A 17,519-nucleotide genomic window follows, 5' to 3' on the forward strand; every position below is an offset into this window, starting at 1 on the left:
CCCTCGTCATTCACCCCCGTGAAGTCCTAACACTCTGAGGGCCCCTCTTCATCCCACTACTTTCTGAGCCTCAAGACTTGGTGACCTGAGAGCACCTTAAGAGTAGGAGGAGAAAGAGTGCGGTATAGGGAGAGGGGGCTGGGCCGAAAGGGAAGGGGCGGGAAACTCCTTCACACACAAGCTGGGATGGCCTCCTTCCATCTAACCAGTGGAACTGATTCCCGGGCCAGCAGGAAATGGTCCTGGGTGATGGTGTGGATGAAGCAAGGGAAGGGGCATTTTGCTACAGGTGAGTGGGTACAGAACATACCTGGACAGAGAGTGTTTCTCATTCACCACCCCCCACACATGGCTTAGGGGACCTCCAAGCAAACTTCCTTCTCTCATCACGAGGTCCACCTTGGCTCTGACCCCACCCTCTAACCACTGCCTCAAAAAAACCATATTTTATCAAACGGTATTTGCCGCTGAGAATACTATAATGTATAATTTAGTAAGAGACGATACAGTGAGGAGGTTAAGGGCAGACTTCAGGGCCAGATTCCTGGGTTCAAATCCCATCTCCATCACTGTCATATACACTTACCTCTCTGTGCCTCAGTTTGCTCATCTATGAAACGGGGATAATAACAGCACCTGCCTCACAGGATTTTTGTGAAGGGTTACATGAGTTAATACTTGGAAAGCACTTGGAACAGTGGCTGGCCTGGATTAGCAGCATATAAAGTCTTGCTACTATTAGAATGAAGTGGAACAAACAAACAGGCACTACTTCACAGAGGTATCGATGCCCGAAGCCTCACACCCAGCAATTCCACTTGAAAGACTCCTACAGACACTGATGGCTGTGTGAAATGGTATGTGTCCCAGGCCAGTGACTGCAACTTGGTTAGTTATAGCAAATGACTGAAAACAACTTAAATGTCTATCAACAGGGAGTGATTAAATTGCTCATGGTTTTCCATACAATGGAGTATAAAGAATGAGGACGTTCTCTAGGGATTTATGTGGACCAATTCCCAAGTTACACTGGTAAATAAAAAGTGACGTGCAGAAATGTTTTGTTATATATATTTTTACCACAGTTAAAAAAAATGCTTATGTAAAATGTTACCACTTGGCTATACACAGACAATGAAATATTATTTAGTCATAGAGAGAAATGAAGTCCTGATACACGCTACCACATGGATGACCCTTGAAAACATTACGCTGAGTAATAAGTCAGATACAAAAGAACAAATACTGATGGATTCTACTTATATGAAATACCTAGAATAGGCAAATACATAAAGACAAAAGTTTATTAGTGGTTACCAGGGGCTAGAGAGAGAGGAGAATGGGGAGTTATTTGATTCATGAGTGCGGAGTTTCTGCTGGAGGTGATGAAAACCTTTTGGAAAAGGATAGTGGTCATGGTTGCTCAACACGGTGAATGAAATTACGGTCACTGAATTGTACACTTAAAAATGATTAAAATGGCAAATTTTTTATATATGTATTTTACCACACTAATTTTTTTTTAAATGCTACCACTTGTATTTAAAAAAGGAAGAAAAGAAACTACACTCAGCCATCAAAACATGTTGGTGTTCTACAAGTACCACAGCCTCCACCAGACTGAGTCCGGCACAACTAGATGGTGCCCAGCTACCACCACCAGCTGCCCTGACAGGGATCACTGTAGAGGGTCCTGAACAGAGCTGGAGAAAAATGTAGAACAAAATTCTAACTCACAAAAAAAAAAAAAGACCAGACTTACTGGTCTGACAGAGACTGGAGAAACCCCGAGAGTATGGCCCCTGGACACCCATATAGCTCAATCATGAAGTCACTCCTGAGGTACTCCCTTCAGCCAAAGATTAGACAGGCCCATAAAACAAAATGAGACCAAATGGGCACACCAGCCTAGGGGCAAGGACAAGAAGGCAGGAGGGGACAGGGAAGCTGGTAATTGGGAACCCAAGGTCAACAAGAGGAGAGTGTTGATATGTCATGGGGTTGGCAACCAATGCCACAAAACAAGATGTGTATTAATTGTCTCATGAGAAACTAGTTTGCTCTGTAAACCTTCACCTAAAGTACAATAAAAAAAATATGTTAGTGTTGTATCAAACACAACTACAAATGCACAAACAACAGAAGACAAATTAGATAACTGGGACTTCCTAAAAATTAAATACTTACGCTCATCAAAAGACTTTACCAAAAGAGTAAAAAGAGAACCTACAGACTGGAAAAAAAAATCTTTGGCAACGGCATATCTGATGAGGGTCTAATCTCTAAAATATATAGAAAACTTCAACAACTCAACAACAAAATGACAAACAATCCAGTCAAAAAACAGACACTTCACCAAAGAGGATATTCAGGCGGCCAACAAATACTTGAAAAAATGCTCGTGATCAATAACCATTAAACCAACAAAACAACCAACCTGTTGCCATCGAGTCATTACGACTCGTAGCGACCCTATGGGACAGAGTTGAACTGCCCCACACGGTTTCCAAGGAACGCCTGGTGGCTTCGAACTGCTGACCTTTTGATTAGCAGCCATAGCTCTTAACCACCATGCCACCAGGGTTTCCCAATAGCCATTAGAGAGATGCAAATCAAAACAACGAGATACCATCTCGGCCCTGCAAAAACGGCACTGATCAAAAAAAACAGAAAACAACAAATGCTGGCGAGGTTGTGGGGAGACTGGAATGTAATAGTACAACCACTATGGAAAACAGTATGGCACTTCCTCCAAAAGCTAGAAATAGAAATACCATATGATCCAGCAATCCCACTCCTAGGTATATACCCTCGAGATATGAGAGCCGTGATACTAACAGACATATGCACACCCATGTTCATCGCAGCATTATTCACAATAGCAAAAAGATGGAAACAACCTAAGTGTCCATCAACGGATGAATGGATAAACAAATTGTGGCATATACATACAATGGAATACTACACAATCATAAAGAATAATGAGGAGTCTGTGAAACGTCTTACAACATGGATGAATCTGAAGGACATTATGCTAAATGAAACAAGCCAAACACAAAAGGACAAATATTGTATGGTCTCACTTTTATAAAAAGTCAAGAATATGTATATACACAGGAAGCTACATTCTTCAATGGTTAGCAGGGACAGGAGTGGGAGGAAGGGGGAGTAACTTTCTAGATAGTAGACACTTCTTATTTTTGGTGATAGAAAAGGCAATACCCAATATGGATGAAGTCCGAACAACCTGTCCAAGGTAAACAAAGACACTAAGAAGTACAAAAGAATAAAGGCCAATTTAGGTAAATGCTATAACATATACAATTTTGCAACAATAGTAGTAACAACCAAAATATATGTGTGTGGTTACATAGATAGATATGTGTGCACATATGTGTATAGAAAGGCATATGTGAGTACATGCACATGCATGTATAGGTGTATCTGTCCGATAAACCCATTGCTGTCAAGTCAATTCTGACTCATAGCAATCCCGAAGGACGAAGTAGAACTGCCCCATAGTGTTTCCAAGGCTATAAATCTTTACGGAAGCAGACTGCCACATCTTTCTCCCACGAAGCAGCTGGTGGGTTCAAACCACTGACCTTTTGGTTAGCAGCCAAGTGCTTAACCAGTATGCCACCAAGGCTCCTGGTTTATCTGTAGGCATATGTATATACATGTTTGTGTGTGTTGACTATATTCATATATATAAAATATAGCACACAGCAGACACACCTCATATCCAAACACCTCGTGGGATTGGTTTACTGGTTTAAAAGGCTTAGGATCATAGTCTCATGGGACAATTCAGTCAATTGGTATAACACAGATCATAACGACAATGTTCTACATCCTAGATGAGCAGCATCTGGGGTCTTCAAAGCTTGTGAGCAGCCATCTAAGATACAACTATCAGTCCCTACTCATCTGGAGCAAAAGAGACGGAAGGAAACCAAAGACTCAGAGCGGAAACTAACCCACAAGACTAACAGCCCACACAAAGCACAGCCTCATCTAATCTAAGACCACAAGACTACTGACCATTGTGACCAGGGACACAATAGAAGGTCCCAGACTGAATGGGAGAAAAATGTAGACAAAACTCAAATTCCTAAAAAAGGCCAGACTTACTGGACCAATAGAGACTAGAGGAACCTCAGAGACTATTGCCCTAAGATAACCTTTGAACTTGGAACTGAAGCTACTCCCAGAGGTCACCTTCCAACCAAATAATAGAAAGCCTTATAAAGTAAACAATATCACCCATGAGTACTGTGTTCCCTTAAATAATCAACTACATGAGACAAAATGGTCAACGTTTGCCCTAAAGCAAAGATGAGAAGGTAAGGAGGGGCAGGGAAGCTAGATTAATGGAAACAGAACAAACAGAATGGAAATAATGAGAATGCTGACACATTGTGGAAAATGTATCCAATGTCACAGAACAATTTGTATAAAAATTGTTAGATGGGAACCCAATTTGCTGTGTAAACTTTCACCTAAAACACAATAAAATTTCATTTTTTAAAAAAAAAGATACATTGGTGTGTATTTGCATGTATTTGCAGAGAGTATCTTGGGAAGGAGGCACTCTAGAAACCCAATGGTGGGTGAATGAGGTGAGAGACTTTGAATTTTTTCTTGTTAATACCTTCTGAATCTTGAACCATGTGAATTTTGTTTTTTCAAAAAATATTTCACAATACTTCACACATCTATCTTCACACAGTCCCAAACCAAAGGTTCCCCGCCACCCTCTCGCATAGCTACCTGTGGGGCTCAGCGTCTGGTCACTCTCGGGCGGCTCGTCCGCATCTGAGATCTGGATGTTAGGTATGGTGAGGGGCTTCAGGATGGTACTGGGAATAGAAAACAACCAAAAGGGAGGCTAGCTCAGCCCCTGCAGGGTCGCAGCTCCCCCTTCACTCCGAAGCACGTGGCTTGTGCTTGGGCTGGGGACCAGCCCACATCAGGCAACGAAGGATGCGGTGGGCTGCGCTGAGCATCCCGTGAGGCTGGCCCAGCTCCCAGGCTGAGCACGGAGGGTGGAGTTAGGGGGCTCTGGAGAGAGAAGATGCTCTTTTCCAGCATCTGTGACAACACAAGCACCCAATTCATCCAACTCAGTACGGAAAGCCCCAAAGAACAAAACCCACGTGTTGTCTGTGCTGACTTTCTAAGCACGTACGGGTTCCATGGCTTATTGGAAAAACCCTAATAATGGTTATTTGTTCCTCAGGACAGGATTCCAGTTCAGATTCATTTCTTTTGGAGGAAAACTCAGAAAGAGCTTCTGGCATCTAGAGGAAAAGTAGAAGGTAACACGTTGGCTGCTATGAGGGTGAGGCAGCTTTGGAAGGGACACTGATGACAGTGTTCTCAGAGGCACAGGGACAGAGTCCTCAGCCAGGTGGAGAAAGGACCACAAGGAGGCAGTCTGAGCCGAGACGTGCAAATACCTCCTCAAAGCCAAAAAGAACAATGGAGGAAGCCCAGAGAAACACACCCAATGTCAACAGAGGACTCAGCCAGACAGGAAAACACACATTTGATCAATTAAGACCATCCTATGGTGAGAAGCCACCACCCATCTGTTAGTCTGTCATACTGTGGTGGCTTGTGTGTTGCTGTGATGCTGGAAGCTATGCCACTGGTATTTCAAATACCAGCAGGATCACGCATGGTGGACAGGTCTCAGCAGAGCTTCCAGACTAAGACAGACTAGGAAGAAAGGACTGGTGATCTAATTTTCGGTACTTCTGAAAACTAGCCAATGAAAACCTCATGGATCACAGCAGAATATTGTCTAACATCCTTGCTTTGGACACATCATCAGGAGGGATCAATGGCTAGAGGAGGACATCATGTTTGGTGAAGCAGAGGGCCAGAAATGGCACGGGAGACCCTCAGTGAGTTGCCCTTATGGACTGAACTGTGTCCTCCAAAAATATGTGCTGTAAATCCTAACCTCTGTGCCTGTGATTATAACCCCATTAGACAATGGGTTATCTTTGTTACATTAATGAGACAGGATTAGCGTAGGGTGTATCTTGAGTCAATCTCTTACAAAATATAAAAAGAGCAGATTAGACAAGCAGAGATGGGGAAGAGAGATGCCAAACCACATGAAGATCGCCTAGGAGCAGAAGCTCAAACAGACAAGGACCTTCCTCCGGAGCCGACAGAGAGAGGCTTCTCCTAGAGCCAGCACCCTGAATTAGGACTTCTAGCCTCCTAAACTGTGAGGAAATAAATATCTGTTTGTTAAAGCCACCCATATGTGGTATTTCTGTTAAAGCTGCACTAGAGAACTAGGACAGATGGATTAGCACAAGAGCCACAAGGATGGACTCAAACATGTTGGTGACTGTGAGGATGATGCAGGGGCTGGCAATGTTTCTGTCGTAGGTAAGGTCACCATGAGTCAGAGTAGACTCCAGAGCAGCTAACGACACAAAGTAAGAAGAGCATGTGTTCACTGGAACACAGTCGGGATAGACCTCGTGTTAGCTGCCTGGTTGACAGTTTTGAGGGAAGACAATTAAAATAGAAAATCTGAAGGGACTTCTTATTGCAGTAGAACTTGTAGACTTCTGAGCCTCAGAATAGAACTGGTCAGATCCTCTCAGGAATGGGGAGTATGGGCCCCACAGAAGTCACTCCCCACCTCCTTGCCCAAGACCTTGTCTTGCTGCAACAGAAACTGGTGTTAGCATCCCTTCTTTACCACCATGGCCCTGGCATTCACGTTACTGAAGCCGGCATCCGGGATGAGATTATTGACCATGCCTGAAAGTCAATCAATGTACGCGGAAGTTTCAAGAGCAAACAAAGACCAGCTTGATGCCACAGGGAAGCGAGAAGAAACAGTCACGCAGAGTGAAGGACCCCTGACAGGCCCAATCAAAGGGCACATGGTCAAACAGAATTAAAAAAAAAAAAAAGCTCACTTGGGGAATGGAATGTAACCTGGTTTGGGGTCGGGGTAGGGCCATGGAAAGAGTTTAGTTCGTTTGAAATAAATACGGTGAAAGTGCAGACAGCGAAAGCAAAGAGTGTGAAATCCAGCAAAGCGAGGTGAAACCAAGAACCTTGACCCAAAGTCCCAGCGCCCGATGGGATGGGCAAGGACTTTTCTCCTGAAATTGCCCTGGATAGAAACCAGATCAGCTCCAGGGCTTGGCCACATTGTAGGCTTCTCTCCACATCAGAGAAAGAGATTTGGCTGTGGAGTTTAACAAAACATTCGATGGGGCCAGCAGCGAGGGTTTGGTTCTCATTTAAAATAGCAAAAACATCCCTGTGGTTTTGGCCAAGAGATCGGCTCCCTCCACCCAGGTCCTGGGCCAAAGGCAGTCGGCATCAGCAGCATCAGCAAGTTTCAGGCTGGAGCAAAGCTCGTCACTTGATCCTAAACACTGACGTCCCAGAAAGACATACAATGGGTGTGCCTTCGAGACCCACTTGGCTACTGCATTTGGCTGAGAAGAGAGGGGAGGACCAGACTCAGTGTCCATGGACATTCCAGTGGGACCGGGAGGAGGGGCCTCCCAGGCTCCTGAACATCACCTGGTCCAAGCGCAGCCCGAAAAGAGTAGACACGTGGCTGACCTAAGTTGGCTGACTCAGAAAGATCTGGCATTCCTTTTCCTCTTCCAGATGCCCTCAAGACAAGGACAGCTTTGGTCGGAATGTTCAAGCCCTAAACATTTCCAGAGTGGGGCCGTTCTATAAGGAGCCAGTTCTGTGAGCATCCCAGTAGGGAAGATGCTGGGGCACCAGGTGTCCTATTAGAAATCTGCAGCCTGGGCTTGGCTGGCTCTTAGCAACAGCCCTGAGACTCCGGAACTCTCCATGAGGGCGGACACTCGGCTCACCCAAGCTGTCGCACTTCCTCTCTCTGACTCAGCATCTCCCCTCCTCACTGTGACTCTCATGTGTTGGAGACACACCACTGTCTGCCCCTCTCTCCTTGTCATGGATTGAATTATGTCCCCCAAAATATCTGTCAATTTAGCTGGGTCATGATTCCCAGTATTGTATAATTGTGTACCGTTTTGTAATCTGATGTGATTTCCTTATGTGTTGTAAATTCAATCGCTATGATCTAATAAGATGGATTAGTGGCAGCTATACTGATGAGGTATACAAGACTGGATAGTGTCTTAAGCGAGCACAGACACATGGGAACCTCATACTGCCAAGAAAGCAGTGCCGGGAGCAGAGTGCATCCTTTGGAGCTGAGGTTCCTGCGCAGAGAAGCTCCCAGACCAAGGGAAGAATGATGACACGGACCTTCCTCCAGAACCCACGGAGAAAGCCTTCCCCTGGAGCTGATGCCCTGAATCTGGACTTGTAGCCTACTGGACTGTGAGAGAATAAACTTCTCTTTGCTAAAGCCATCCACTTGTGGTGTTTCTGTTAGAGCAGCACTAGATGACTAAGACACTCCTCATCCCAAGCCTCAAGCAGGTGGCAGTGGAGGCAGTGGAGGCAGTGGAACAGAGGCCGGGCCCAGGGCTGGCTGGAAGAAGGTGGTGTTTATCAACTTGAGAGCACACAGAACCCTCCCCCACCACAACGATTCCCCAGACACCCCCAACCCCATCCTTCTCACTCACCCCTGAGCCCCCAGGTTGCAGCCGGAGTGCCAGGAAGAGGAGGAGGGCGGGGGGCGGATACGCTCATTGTCATCCTGCATCTGCAGACGGATAGGCCGGCGCAGCCCCCAGGAGATGTTCAGCAGCCCCTCCACGATGAATTCGTCTTCCTCCTGCCCACAAAGCAATTGGCGCTGTGAGCCCAGAAAAGAGCCACAGAGGCCAGCGCCACGGCTGGGGACAAGTGGCAGCAAAATGGATGTATCCTAGCTGGGCAGCCTGAGTTACACTCCCCAGCTCCAAGACATGCTCTTTTTGTCTCTTTTATCAGCACAAAAGTTGCCATGGAATGCACATTTGCTTGTTCAAATTAAAAAAAAAAAAATTTTTCTTTTTTTGTTTTTATAGTAATGCCTTTAAAGAAAGCAGAACATATCTTCTAAAATAAGTAACACTAGCCTTGCCAACAGAAGCAAGAACTGAAATCTTTAATTCATTATTTCTCCCTCCCCTACTATGGAAAGTGATGTGTCTTTAGCTAGGATGTACGTTTAGCCATCTGACCCACACACTGAGGGCAGATTTAAAGCAGCATTTCCCCAAATTTACTCTGCACGGCACTAGCTCCTCTAGCAGATCAACTGTTACCTTGAAAAAGGTGTCATGAGTGATCATGAGTTGGGAGATGTTGGGTTAAACATCATTAATCAGATGTCTTTCCAGCAGGACTTCCCAGAGCCTGTAATAAGCTAATGTGCTATATTACGACTCTCCAAGAGGTGAATAAATCCTGCAAAAGTTCCAAATTTATACTCAAGGGTTACTGACCGATAAGAAGCTAAGTGTGAAATCCTTCTAAGGGCATTTACAGGTTCTATCCCCAAAGAAATGGATCTCACTTATGACCATAAAACCCTTTCATCATGGAGCATTCTAACTTGTTCTATAGGACACACCCAAGGAGAGCTGTTCAAGGACCACAATCTTGCTCATGACCCAGCCACTAACTAACAGAATCTTTGAGAACAGGGCCTTTCCGAACCCACGTTTTATGGGCAAGGTCCACAGTGTCTGACCTGGGCCATGACTACATCTTCAAGATAAGGCCAATGGGTGAAGATGACAGTTGTCCAATCAGCAACTACCCTGAGTCCCAGGATCATCCTGAGAGAGACAGTGGGGAAGAAATCAGGGCAGGAGAGGAGCGGAGCAACTTTAGGACACTTTGGGATCTTGGGGACAAAGACAATACTTACCCACAAGCTATTTATGTCATCTTCCAGCTAGATAATGCTGACATCACCACTTTATATTACATGAACGTAGGACAGAATTTAACCCAAAGCAGGACTCGGCCTAAGTGGAGTGGTTTGAGGGGCATAAAAAAGGCCACTGTATCCCAAACACTATCCCCAACCAGCCTGCATTAGTTGGAAGTCCACCATTTGATATCCATTTCTATAGATTAAATCTCCATGACTTGATAACCTGAAAATGTGTTTAGAAAGGTATTACACATGCCTTCTTATCAGTCAAGAACTCTTGAGTATAAATTACTCTCCCAGGCTCCTTTATAACTTGCCGTCTATCTGATAACAGTCTCTATAGAGACGGATACAGGACAAGTAAGCTTAGATTCTGGATGGGGGCTGGGGAAAGATAGATGGATAACAAACGGAGCTCCAAAGAAGGGCACCTGTGAAGAAGGCTGCAGTGTGGGGAAGAACTAAGAGTTACCACCCAGAGCTTACGAAACTTGGCCAGGTCACCAAAGTGATATAACTTAGGCCCAGATGTGTAAACGTAGAGGACTGGGCAGGGTTCCTGGGTTGCCCAAGAAGAGGAAGCCTGTTTGGAAGCCATCTGAAAGGGTCCTTTCATGAGTGCCTCCCTTTGGAGAATCCCCCCTCTGAGGCTGGTGCTGGCCCAGCACACAGCCACACACGTGTCTCTAGAGCAGAAAAGCTTGTCCTTTTTATAAAGAAGCAGGACACCTGGGGTTCCCTTCCACAGAACCCCAGGAATGCCCAATAACTTCCTAAATGAGAGGCCATACACTGTGACAGGAGGAGCAGGGGTATCCTGGGACCTCAGGATCCCCTCATACCCAGGACACATGGAGACAAAGAATGGGCTAGCCCACCAGGGAAGAAGCCACAGAGACTGCCCTGCCTGGGGCCTCCTTACCTCTCGGTGCCGCAGCTGCAAATTCTGGCCTTCGTAGTACAAGTTGTAGGTCTTCAGGTGCAGGAGGAGTTCATTCCTTAGAGTAAAAATACAAGCATGTAACATTCTTGGCTGACGCCACTTATACTGCAGCTGTGGCCTCTTGTTCTCACTTCCAACCCGGCCTTTAGTCACTGCACTTGGGTGCTTGTGGGTGAACACATGTGTACATGTGCACGCACACACACACATGCAGAGTTCCACCACCACTACCCCAACACCATCTTCCTCCAGGACCGGGGTCAAGTGTAACCTCCACTCTAGAACACACTGAGCTTAAGCAGCTCTAAAAAACCAAGGCAGGCCTGAACTGCTGACAAAGGTGGGCAACCCTGACAACACTCTCCAGGCCCAAGTTAAACAAGCAGGCAGTGTTGATAAGTCACAGGCGCACAGAGGCAAATACAAGCCAAAGCCCTGCCTCTCCCCAGCCTTTACTCCCTCGTGCGTACTGTGAGTTAGGAGAGGATTATCGTTACAGGCCTTTACAAGATCAGAAATTTCCAGGCTTTTCCAAACACTAGAAGGGTTAGATCTGGGCCCCACTGACTTATGCTTCATAGACATGACCCTATTGTGTGCTCAGAAACTTGCAAATTCCCATCAACCGTGGAACGGATAAATAAAGGGAGTATCATAGATTGAACTATGTCTCCCAAAACATGTGTGTATCAATTTGGCTGGGCCATGATTCCTGGTATTGTGTGATTTTCCTATACATTGTAAATCCTGCCTCTAGGATGTTAAAGAGGGAGGATGGCTGGCAGTTGTGTTAGTAAGGCAGGACTCAGTCTACAAGATTGGATTACGTCCTGAGGCAATCTCTTGAGATATAAAAGGCAGAAGTGAGCAGAGAGACAGGGGGACCTCATACCACCAAGAAAGCAGTGCCAGGAGCAGAGTGTGTGCTTTGGACCCGGGGTCCTTGCACAAGGAAGCTTCTAGTCCAGGGGAGCATTGATGAGAAGGCCAACAGAGTAAGAAAGCCTTCCCCTGGAGCTGACGCCCTGAATTTGGACTTTTAGCCTACTTTATGGTGAAGAAATAAATTTCTCTTTGTTAAAGCCATCCACTTATGGTATTTCTCTTGTAGCAGCACTAGATGACTAAGATAGGGAGGTACAGTCACACAAAGGAGCCCTGGTTGCACAGTGGTTAAAGCGTTCGGCTACTAACTGAAAGGTTGGCTGTTGGAACTCACCAGCCGCTCTGCAGGAGAAAGATGTGGCAGTCTGCTTCCGTCAAGATTTACGGCCTTGGAAGCCCTATGGAGCAGTTCTACTCTGTCCTTCAGGGTCACTAGGAGTTGGAATCAACTCCATGGCAATGGGTTTTGTTTTGGTACAGTCACACAATCAAATATTAGACCATGATGAGGATATGAATAACTACACACAAGATTGATGAGCCCCAAAGATACTATGTTGCATGAAAGAAGCCGGACACAAAAGAGCACATATTGCATGAGTCCATTTGTATAAAGTTGGAAATTCAGGATGTTAAAATTTAGTACGTAGCTCAGTTGCAGGGTAATGACCAGAAGTGGGCATGAGGGGGTTCTGGGCGTTGGCAATATTCTACTCTTGATCTAGGTGCTGGTTCCACAGGTGGGCTCAGTTTGTGGAAATTCACAAAAACTTACAAACTGCCCCTGAAGCCTGGTATCAGGCCTCCTTAGCTGCCAACTACTGGTTCCCAAGTGGCCAGCCAGGAAGCACAGCTCCAGGAGATGGCGAGAGATGGATTTCACCCTTTGTTATCAGAGTGAATCTTTGCCAAACCCCACCCCACAGGGAGATACCACTCCAGCAGGGACTCCCCCCGGGGGACACCCCAGACAGGACATGAGCAGCCACCAGCCACCTCCTCCTCCAGGAAGCCCTCCAGGACCCCACCACTTCTGAGGTCCCAAGGGTGACATGTCTTGAAGCCCCCTTCACTTCACTCTCTATGGCCAGGCTCTGGGGGCTAGCTGTTATCTGTAGCAGTGCCTTGCTGATGTTCTTTCTCCCTAGTCCAAACCCATCTGCTTAGCTCCTTCTCTCACACAGGAGCCCCAGCTCTCTGATGCACAGAGAAGCCGCCTGCTTCTACTTCCATCCACCCACAACGTGCCCAACTCAGGACTGGCCCCTGGGGACACAACGCTCAAGCAAAACCTCTTACTTGGAAATGTATTTATCTTGTCCGCAAGGGACCAGGGCCGTTTGGCTGCTGTAGTCCATTCTTCCTTTCTCTTTTCATCAGAAGGATCGGCCTACATTTGAAAGAAGACAGAGGTTAGCGTCAGGTTACGTCCTTAGGAGCTCCGTGGAACTTGCAGACAGGTACGGGGGATACGGGAAGGCACAAAATCAGACGGTATGGCTCTCCATCCCCCTGATTCACACTTGCGCTGCCCATGCTGACCCAGGGCTGTCAAGACAACTACCTGCTTGCCGCTGCCCCGGCCTGCACAGTCTCTGAGAGCAAACACCCAAGGAGAGAGGATGACCCCAGGACAGTCAGATTACGACCCGAGGCAGTCCGAGAACAAATGCCGCAGTCCAGGGAGGCTTTCTGGAGGAAGGGACCTCTAAACTGAGACCTCGAGGATGAGATGGAGTTGAAAAAGGGGAGGGCAATGCTCTAGGCAGAAGGAACACGCACCTCCAGAATTGTACAAGATGGAATGGCGAGTGCGGGCCACAACCATGTTGAGGCGGCTGGACTTTATCTGGAGGGTCCTGAGGTGCCATGGAGGGATCTAAAGGGGAGGGGTGTGATCTGGCTTGAATTTTGGAAAGATTACCTCACCCTACTTCCCATTTTATGGAGAACGGATTGGGGAAGAAAACAGAAGAGGGGAGAGAGTTCACAGGAAAATAAATACAAATAGCTATGAGAACAGGCTCAACCTCCCTCGTTACGATGTTTCACTTACCAGATTGATACAAATCAAGCAGTCCAGCGGCCCCAAATTCTCCAGGGCTCAGTCACTCTCTACCTACTGGGTGATCTTACCAAGGCCACAGCTATAAATCCGATGTATCTGCTGATGTTGCCCAATCTTCATTTTATAAGCTTGACTTCTCATCTTTTTTCTTACTTTTACACTTCTTAGGGAAGGAGTGTTAGGAAAATGCCTAGGTAGCTATCATATTGTTGATTTGAAAGTACAGGTAACTGATTCTATAACCCACTCCCTCCTTTGTCTGCCTCCAGGACAACATCTGCATCTCTCTTCACAACTTTGCAACCATCACCACAAATCACTGGCTGCCTCCAGCCAGCTGGAAAAAAAAAAAACAGGCTAAATTTATATACACTCTAAGGCAAACAGCAGAGCTAACAAAGAGCCGGAAAGTTAGAGTTGAGTTTGATATTCCTTAAACAGAGCATTGTTCCTCACACAAGGAAGGGTCAGAGAAAGACTGTTTATGGGGCTAGAATGTGAATTCAATTGGATATTTCCTCTGAGGGTGCCTGCCAATATCTCCAGCCTTGGAGAGAGGGATATGCTCAGCTGGTTGGCTGCAACTCCTCCACCTTCCATGTTATTATTTAGAAATTCGTGGAGCCCTCCTAGATTCCAAAAGGCCTTATAAGACTCTTTTACAAGCATCGTTTCCCACAATGCCTTGGGAGAATACAAACTGATCCTTACCATCTCTTTGCAGAAGGGAATGCAAGGCAGGCAGGAAGAAGGGGTTTCCCACACCAGCCAGCATCTTAGGCACAGAATTGAAACAGCTCTTATCACTCAGAGAAAGGAAAAGAAAGAAATAAAGAGAGTAGGGAAGAAAGGGAAGATTTTATACAAATAATTTTTAACGTGGAGGCACTTTTTGAGAGTCTAAAAACTATTTAAATCTACTGAACTCCTTCTACCAGTTTGCTAGCTGCCATCATGTCAACTCTGACCCATGGCAACTCCATGTGTGTCAGAGTAGACCCATGTGTGTCACAGTAGAACTGTGCTCCATAGGGTTTTAAATGGCCAATTTTGGGGTAGTAGATTGCCAGGCCTTTCTTCTGAGGTGCCTCAGGGTGGAATCAAACCACCAACCTTTCGTTTAGCAGCCGAGCATGTTAACTGTTTGCACCACCCAGAGACTCTGAAATTCCATCTACAAACATGGTCATTTACCCCTTAACTGTTCTAAATGAGTACACCTCTTTTTGGGAAAACCACTTTGAAACATAAAATGTATATTGAATGTTTAGTGACTACAGAGCATGTCTGTTAGAATGTTTCAAAGTAAATATTGTTGGGCTTGCCAAGCGGGACACAAACATCCCAGGCTTCAGTCATGTTGGAGGCCTGTTTGGGTCACCAACCAGCAAGTCCTCCTTCTGGCACTGGCTTCAGGCTTTGGCAGAATGTTCTGTATTGTCCCCCTTGGCACCATCAAATGCCTGGGTGATGCCACCCAGTTTGCCAGTGGAACCTAGTATGTCCCACGTGAAGACCCAACTATTACTTCCTGCCTGCTTCAAAGGCAACTTGGGATTATGCCCTTCCCAGCCACAGAGAACTTTCTGGGCCTGCTTTTCACGTTATGTGAGTGTGTCCGGGCCCCTCTCCCAGGTCCAAGCAAACTCAAAGGTTTCTTAGACCCTGACCCAAAACTTACCTCTCCCTACAAACTGTCTCCACAGGTCCTGGGCAGTGTTGAGTGGACAGGACCTCATACTTCAGCCTTCCCTTCCTTACAGCACTAACCACCATAGAAATCATCTGTCTGGTGTCTCTTTCCCCTACTGGACTCAGAGCTTCCTCTCTCTGGCCCCTAGCTCCTAACCTGTGGCTCTCTCCTACAATTGTTTCCAATTTTTACCTCCTCAAGTGAAGGAGTAGATTCAACAGCCAGCCCAAGGAAAGCTAACTTGTTGTCATAGGTCAGGGCCGCTAGAAACAGAGCCTGAGACAAGGATTCCAGTGCACAGGACTTACTGAGGGAGGCTCCCGGGAGTAAGCTGTAGGGGAGTAAATGACGCAGGATAGGGCAGGGGAAGGAGCTAAGAAGGTTTGCGGGTTCAGCTAAAATCTAGATTCAACCTGATCACATGGGGGCTCTGGAGTGTGAATGGACCACAGAGTTGTCCCTCCTGAAGGGCAGGCAGGCCTGGCTTCTGTAGCCCTATATCAGTCAGTCCCTGGGTGGTGCAAATGGTTAACACCGAAAGGTTGGCAGTCCAAATCCACACAGAGATACCTTGGAAGAAAGGCCTGGCAATCTACTTCCGAAGAATTGGCCTTTGAAAACCCTATGGAGCACAGTTCTACTCTAACACAGAGAGGGTCACCATGAGTTGTAATCAACTCCACAGCAAATGGTTTGGGGTTTTGTTGGTCAGTCAGTCAAGGGCTGAAGAGTAGGGGGTGACCTCCCAGGCATTTCCCAACACTCACAACAGGGATGGATAAAGGGGATCTGGGTGAGACCTCACAGCATCTGCTACACGTGCCTGCTCGTTTGGACTTGAAGTAACTGCAACTCCTTCCAGATGGGAGGAAGCAGCTGCCCACGCAGGAGCTGCCGCTGCTGTGCAAGGCTGACCTCCCAACCTCTCAGCCAGTCAGAATCCTGCAGCTGCTGCACAAAGGGCCTTTTCCTCTCCTTCTCATAGCCCCCCACTCACAGGTGCTTCCAGCCCCCACAGGCGGCCTCCCCAGAATAAATGAGGGGCCATCAAAACCCTAGAAATTTTCAGACTTAGCTTTCCACTAGGAGAGCAAACACAAAAGTCCTCAAGGAGCTCTAAGAGTTGGAAAATGCATCCACAGTTCTCTCCAAAGACAGCAGAATTCCCTCTGCCCTTAGCTCTTGGTTCCTCCAAACTCTGGTGCCCTCACACCATGTCGTCAGGTTAACCTGGTCTCAGGGCATCCTAGGACGCTGGCTCATCCCTACAGTTTCCCTTCCAGCCTAGAGACAAGCATCATTCATTTTATTTATCCACTAGGAAGTCCTCAGAGACAGAGAGGGACAAGTGCAGAATAGAAAGGTGGGCAGCCCTGGGGGAGGGTGGGGAAGTCCAGGTGGATGAAGAATCCCCCTCAGTAGTTTTTTATTGCTTTCCTGGTTGGAGAGCAGGAGACAGGCCCCACCCTACTGCTCACTTAAGATGAGGGACAGGGGGAACCGGCAATTTTTTGGACCCAGGCAGCTACAGCAGGGGGAGAAGAGGGGCGGGGACAGGCTCAGGGCTTTCCACAGAGAATGCCCAAGGTGGCAAAGCCCGCAGAGCTGGTGAGAGGGCCAGGCCTCAGCTTAAACCAAGGTGGGGGCGGGGGGGCAGCCGGCCTGAGACACAGGACATCTCAGAGGTTCTCAACCCTGGATGCTAATTAAAATCTTCCTGAGCAAGGGCAGGGCAGGAAAACTAAAACTCCTGATGTCCAGGCTGCAAGCCAGAACAATTACATCAGACCTACAGGCAAGGCCCAGCCATCAACACTTTTTTTTTTTTAATTGTACTTTAGATGAAGGTTTACAGAGCAAACCAGTTTCTCATTAATACACATATTGTTTTATGACATTGGTTGCCAACCCCACGACATGTCAACATCCTTCCCTTCTCGACCCTGGATTGCCCATTACCGGCTTGCCTGTCCTCTCCTGCCTTCTCGTCCTTGCCCCTGGGCTTGTGTGCCCATTTAGTCTTGTTTTGTTTTATGGGCCTGTCTAATCTTTGGCTGAAGGG

The 17,519-nt window shown here is 46.8% G+C and overlaps 1 protein-coding gene across 1 annotated transcript in view; it reads right to left on the bottom strand.

The window, feature by feature from the left end:
• The window catches only part of RASSF2 (Ras association domain family member 2), a 43,817-nt gene that overhangs the window by 12,597 nt on the left and 13,701 nt on the right, over nt 1-17,519 (bottom strand). The window contains exons 2-5 of the mRNA XM_023737563.1: nt 12,996-13,086; nt 10,791-10,866; nt 8,625-8,776; nt 4,505-4,862 (exon numbers count right to left, since the gene is read on the bottom strand). Coding sequence (XP_023593331.1) covers nt 4,505-4,862; nt 8,625-8,776; nt 10,791-10,866; nt 12,996-13,054 — 645 coding nt within the window. The 5' untranslated portion in view covers nt 13,055-13,086. The remainder of the gene's footprint in view (nt 1-4,504; nt 4,863-8,624; nt 8,777-10,790; nt 10,867-12,995; nt 13,087-17,519) is intronic.

Source organism: Trichechus manatus, unplaced genomic scaffold (assembly GCF_000243295.1).
Source record: "Trichechus manatus latirostris isolate Lorelei unplaced genomic scaffold, TriManLat1.0 scaffold00104, whole genome shotgun sequence".
Taxonomy (NCBI): Eukaryota; Metazoa; Chordata; class Mammalia; order Sirenia; family Trichechidae; genus Trichechus; species Trichechus manatus.